Source organism: Fulmarus glacialis, unplaced genomic scaffold (genome assembly GCF_000690835.1).
Source record: "Fulmarus glacialis isolate BGI_N327 unplaced genomic scaffold, ASM69083v1 scaffold11188, whole genome shotgun sequence".
Taxonomy (NCBI): Eukaryota; Metazoa; Chordata; class Aves; order Procellariiformes; family Procellariidae; genus Fulmarus; species Fulmarus glacialis.
In genome coordinates this window covers 26,261-32,501 of record NW_009228969.1, presented here as the reverse complement: position 1 = coordinate 32,501, position 6,241 = coordinate 26,261, and the positions used below count along the sequence as shown (strand labels likewise).

At 38.9% G+C, this 6,241-nt stretch overlaps 1 protein-coding gene across 1 annotated transcript in view; it reads right to left on the bottom strand.

The window, feature by feature from the left end:
* Positions 1-4,936: 4,936 nt before the first annotated feature.
* ANLN (anillin, actin binding protein) overlaps positions 4,937-6,241 on the bottom strand; it is a gene marked incomplete at its 5' end in the record, with an annotated part of 22,988 nt that continues 21,683 nt past the window's right edge. Inside the window, 2 exons of the mRNA XM_009583674.1 lie at positions 4,937-5,113; positions 5,512-5,684. Of these exons, the coding sequence (XP_009581969.1) occupies positions 4,990-5,113; positions 5,512-5,684 (297 nt within the window). The remainder of the gene's footprint in view (positions 5,114-5,511; positions 5,685-6,241) is intronic.

The following is a 6,241-nucleotide window of genomic DNA, read 5'->3' as shown; positions in this document are numbered from 1 at the left end:
CTTCCGAACTGCTGGAGCCCTGACGCAGTTTACGGGGATGCTTCCCAGTGCATTCCACGAAACAAGATGATTAAAGACACACACAAAATACAGGGGGAGGGCAAGTTATCAGAGCCAGTAGCAATGGACATAAGATAACAGCATTCTTTTTAGTCTTGTATCTCACCTGCACAAGTAGGCTACGCTTTTTTGTGGAGTTACAAAAATTAAAATGAAAGGATACAGCTAGACTGTTTGTTGTACTGGTTTGCAAATCCATACAATTTTTTCTATATATAGCACACTCCTAGCCCTACCTATATTTTTTTTTTCCCCTGCAGAACATTATTTCTGGGCTTTCCATTTGTACTGTTTCAATAGTTAATTTGATCCCAGAAGGGGGTGGGGGAAACCCCAAACTCATTATGTTGCTATAAATTGTGCGTATGTAATTGCCCTGGCTGTCAATACATTATTTAGCTGCTATTTGCTTATTAAAATGTGCCAGGAATAACAAGGCACTAGAATTTTGATTTGCCTGGCAGCATTAGTGCAGGCTGACTGAGCACAGGTTCTCTTCCCCCCCATTAACAAGATAGTAACTTGACAACCCTTCATGCATTTAAAACAGGTTGCTTTTTCAAGATCTAATACATATTTGCTCTTTTGCTTCTTAACAAATATGATATACCCAGTCCCGTACCTTTTACGGGCATGACCCAGGGAATCACTGAAGATACTGGGCAGCCCTTACCTGCTCTATTTCATACGCAGAATCGAAGGTTGAGAATTAATGGTAGTTTTTTCACCAGTTTATCTGATACTCTTTGCAAAATAAGTAAACAAATATATATACACATATAAGATTAGGGATAGCTCTACCCTACTCGCAGCCCTGCTGGTGATGAAGGGATCAGACAGCAAAAATGTCACTAACTATACATGAAAAAAAAAATCTGGTAAATAGGAAGTGTTAACATGGCATGACTAAAACCCATCCAAATTAGCCAAAGCTCAGGTAGACTTGCTCTTCGTTCTGAACACGTCCCGTGCGTAAGGCTGCATCACCCGTGAGCCAGCTCTTAAGCTGCGGTCCAAAGTGAAGGAGGTGGCCTGGTCTTGTATGGCCCTTAGCACACTGGCCATGGCTGCAGGAGATGCATCCGATCAGTATTTTGAATAGGCAGAGGATGACTTGCTAATGCTATTTCAATTGAAGCTCATATTATTGCTATCCTAGATCCTTTTTTTTTTAAGTACAGTCAATGCTGCATCTTTTATTAAGATAGAAATTCCTTTGGGACAACTGCTAACATTTAAGGAAATATTCAAGTCACGTACTTTAGGAAACCAAAAGGGAATACATTCCTTAATTGAATGATGCTTACTAATAAGGCCCCAATTCATTCAAGGCATTTAGATGTTACCAAAATATCCGGTCTCCCATGAAACAGTTTCAACTCCACAGAGGCGTATCTGAGGAAGACTATTTAACATAAGAAGGAAAAGGAAACCTACCTGCTTCCTGTAAGAATTCTTTCCACCAAACAGCGTGGCATTCGATGCACACTGGCCAGGTAGTGCATTTTTTTTTATTACCTATTCGGGTTTCCTATCTTTCATTAAAAACAACACAAGGACAGAAACAAGTGCATCCAATGGTTTTACTATAGACCAAGTACAGCACAGGCAATAGTTACAGAATATCAAATAATTTCCATTCCATAAAATACAGAAATGTAGCAATTAAAAGGGGGAAGGGAACAGTATGTGTTTAGAAGCTAAATTTTCAGGCAATCTCATTGCAAATTATTGTATTTTGTTTGAGGCTGGGATTTAATAACACCAATTAGGAGTTTTACAAGCTAGTAAAACCGAGATTTCCTCAGCTAAAATAAGCTTCATTGCCCAGAGCAAAGCATTTTCCATTTATAAACTTTCTTATTAGTGAACATCCTGAATTTCTGAACAATGGGAAAAAAGCTTCCTTATAAAATTAGAACATCATCTTCTCAATCAAAGATGACCTGAAACCCCCGTAGCTGAAGCCCAGGGCAAAGCTCTCGGATTTGCCCAGTATTACTGCTCCGTGCTCGGCATAGGGTCACCGAGGGACTTCACGAAGGGGGCTTGCCCCTGGCTGAAGGAGCACTAACCAGACTACAGCCTCGTGCCTCAGAGGCAAGCTCTGCAGTTCAAATTAGAAGTAGGCTGTATGCAGAAACTTGATTTGTAACTAATGCAGTAAATATTTGCAAATAAAGATGAATTTTGGGCCTGTTAAGCTGACAGCTTTTACAACCACTATGTCTCTCTATTATTTCAAAGAATGCAAAAACCAGCTGAAGATCTGCACCCCCAACCATCAATCACTTACCAGCACCATTCTAAAAATAAACCTCCTATATTTAAACAAATGCTTCTGAAAAAGCTTGCTTATTCTAAAGCAGTAACAAATTGTGAATCCTAGTCTCTTCTTAGTTTAACTGTCTCCTGGTGCTTAGATTGGTTGGAGGTGACAAATGCCTGGGGAAGAGAGAAATAAACAGGAAAAGAAAAGTTTCTCTTGGAAAGCTAGGTATAGTTCCATGAAATTTCTAGATTTCTAGAAGGAATGGTCTATCAAGGTCTTTTTTGGGGGAGAGTTAGAGCATGTAAATACAGGGGGGATTATCTCACTGGCAAGTTCCAATGCATTGCAAAGGAAGGCTTTTTTTGATGTTATTCTGTTCATAAACTGTTTCTACGAAACTTAAAGCTTGTTTGAAATCAGACAGTAGAAACTATTTTTGAGGTATAGAACAAATAGCTTCAGGTATCTGTAGATGACTTCACGCAGTCTGGCCTTTTCCAAAAGGATCCGCCACAAACATGAAAAAATGTTTGCCAACATTTTCAAAAAATTTTCAACAGCTCACCCTTAAAAGAGCAGGGGAACGCAGGAGGCGAGGAGGTACACAGCGGTGCGAGTCAAGTCGAGCCGTAAATGCAGGCTTGCTGCTAAGCTAGCATCACAGGCTTCTGCGGGCTGCAGTAGCACGTCATCGCCACTGACAGCTTGTGCCTAGAACTCACCATCCAGGTCAGCTTTTCTAACTCACATCACTTGTTACACTTCATACCTTTGCTTGATGAGGATAATTTTTCATCTTGGGCAATGAACACAGAGATTAGTTTCTACAATGGATAATAGCCCAATTAGCCTAAATAAAAATAGGTCATTCCCTTAGATATATCCAGTTCCATTCTTAACACCTTTCTATGGACTCGTTTCATAACCTTATATTTAATGATTTTTATTAACATCCACTTGGAAGTTTAAGTAGACAGCCCACCGTGGATCCACAGATTATATTTGCTCTTCCACTGTCCATGCTGTATCGCTACTCTGCTGCTGTGTCTCCCCAGGAGAAAAGAGCCATCTCTCCTCTCCATACTTGATGAACTGCTGGTCGCTAGCAGCCCCTACATTCACACACCTTCCAACCAGTTCATGGTAACTGCCCACAGACAATACGGCCTCCCGCTATGAAATTTGGTGCTAGCTACCCCCAAGACACCACATTACCTTCTCAAATCAAGTGGTATTTTGGGATATACATACTGAATAGAATCCTTTCTTAAACATTGTGTGGAGTCCAGCTTTTCTTCTTCAGTCTACAAGCTAGTATCTCAAATGCACAGATGACATTATGGAAAAAGCATAAAGTGTTTTATTCTTTATTTTAAATGAATAAAATAAATCTTAATACATAGTTTGGAAATATTTAAAGACATCAGAAAAAGAAAACTAGATTTAAAAGCAAAAGTACAAAAGTGGCAGGATGAAAACAGTATAAGCTAACAGAATTTAGTGTTTCAAGTGTGAATATATAACAGCAATAGCAATTTTAAGTATTCCACTATTGCATTCACAATAGCGAAGTAATGAGATAGTATTTCACTAAGACCAGTGAAAAGCTGTGAAAATTGCAAGTTTTAACTGAATAGTTTTGCCATTTTAATGATGGGTCTGAAGTAAATGTTTTTATCTGCATTTATGGACCTGTCTATGAGGGGAAGGAAGACCCATACTTTTGGCCAGCCGAGTATTAATCGGTACATAGCAGCTTCGTAGTCTCTTATAAAAAAAGCACTTTTACAACCTATTCTTGGTTCTCAAATAGAGGAGGAATCTAGCTTGTACAGATCATGAGTCCCAGAAAATACTGACGTATACAACGCTAAAACTAATTTTTTTGGTTTTTGTTTTTGTTTTGTTTTGTTTTTTAAATATAGCAGTCCTAACAAAAGTATTCAAGACCTTTCATTTCTATCAAAGTGCAATATACTGCATACATAATTCCACACCTGTAAACCACACAGGATACATGCCATGCACTTATCCATACCAGTTTGTATGAGAAATTGCAAAAGAAGTACGCATATATTGTGCATATTTTTTGTTCTGACCACAAGGACACTGTGCAAGCAAGAAATACCTATATTGCATGTTGTAGAATAAAATTTACTAGTAACTTTATGCCTGATCATTACAAAAAGAACCCGACAAACCCTCCAATATTAAATCTTGTGCTTCAGGACCATCCTTCTTAGAGAACTCTGAGCTATTGTTTCTTTCAGGGAGCTGAGTTACCTAGTAAGCTTGTTTTTTCACTAGCTTGCCCCCCCTTCTGCCCTGACGTATGATTTCCTGCAATAATTTAGTTGTTTAAAGAGAATGTACTTAGCTAAAAGGGACTTCCAAAAAAGGAGTTACATAAATATTTAGCACTTTTAGAAACAGCTAATTGCTTCCTACCATACTCAAAAGCTAGGAAACAAAAAAGTTTTAAAATTCTTGAAGTGAAATAAAAATACCGCATAACACAGTCCTGTATAATGTTACATACTCTCTCAGATTTAAAGCATAAGTGACCCAGACTTCCCACACTTTCATTTAAGTTCTTTTTTTGTGTAGTTCATGCAGGTTTTCGCATACATATTTTCTTCATATTTCCCTTCCAGAGTTTAAAGCTTTCCAATAGGTTTGTAGCAGGCATCAGGCTGCCACATGCGAAGGTCAACAAGGACTTGGTTGAGCTTTTGCATCCAAAGGTTACGCTCCTCTTTAGTATCAGCAGACAGCCAGTTCCTAAAAGGCAAAAGAACCCAATGGATTAGATATGTCTTTCTCCGCTTCCACTTAGTTATTCTGAAAAACGTCAAGCTGATCATCCATGAAAGCCCAAATAGCAGGGGAAAAAATGAAGCCAAATATTCCACAATCCTGCTACCAAGCTACCTGGAATTTCCACTTCTGGAAAAGTTGAGTTCTTTGTCCTCAGAATACTGAAGTGAGATAGCAAGACAAAATAGGACTAGAAGTGAACCAAACAATTCAAGTGTCATCCCAAAGTCTTAGCATTTAAATGAGCTTTGCATGTCCAAGTTGTAAAGCTCCTATGTTATTAAAACTATCACTTGAGGCAAAACATGCCTCCCACACACATCCCATAACCTCCCACAATCTTCATGATTTTATCCACTCACTTTGTAACACAGAGCGTGTCTCTGCATTGGCTGACAAGAGTCTCTCTGTCATCTTCCCTCTGAGGACGGACAGTTATTAGTTCAAAAGTGTTGGGACGGGCACAGAACTCCCTGTTGGCAGGTTCAATCTGAAGATTAGTGCAGTTAGCCAAGTTTATCCGGCCCAAAGGATGCTGAAAGTGAAGTTAGTTCATCAGTCAAGAATATTACTATCAAGAGTAATTCTGAAAAACATACGCTTTCACAATTTTTGCCATATTAAGTGAAAGCCGCCCCCCAAATCAATCACCCCATGTAAAAAGAGGGATTCCACTTCTTGCATTTAAGAGCCATAGCTGAACCAAGATAGTATAGACAATGGAACATGCCCTGGCTTAGCCACGTACAATACAGCTAACAAATGCATCCTTTACCAAAACCTTAGGCTCTAGAAAGATATATCCCCCCTTTTCTTTTTTCCTTAGGAAAAAAAAAAAAAAAGAGCTTTTTAACTCTCAAATTCAAGAGACCTTCACAATAAAATACAAACTGATAGAGTAAACCCTGTCAAAGCCTACAGAAAACAAGCACTTTAGGGACGCTTGCATCATTCTTGTCAAAGCCTATAAGCAATGGATTCATCTTCAAACATGCAACTAAGGCACCTAAGTGCCACATCAGCTGCTTTAGCTCCCTCTATAGTCAGTAGCTAACTAGACCCCTTCAAAGAGCATTTCGAATTTTAAGGCAG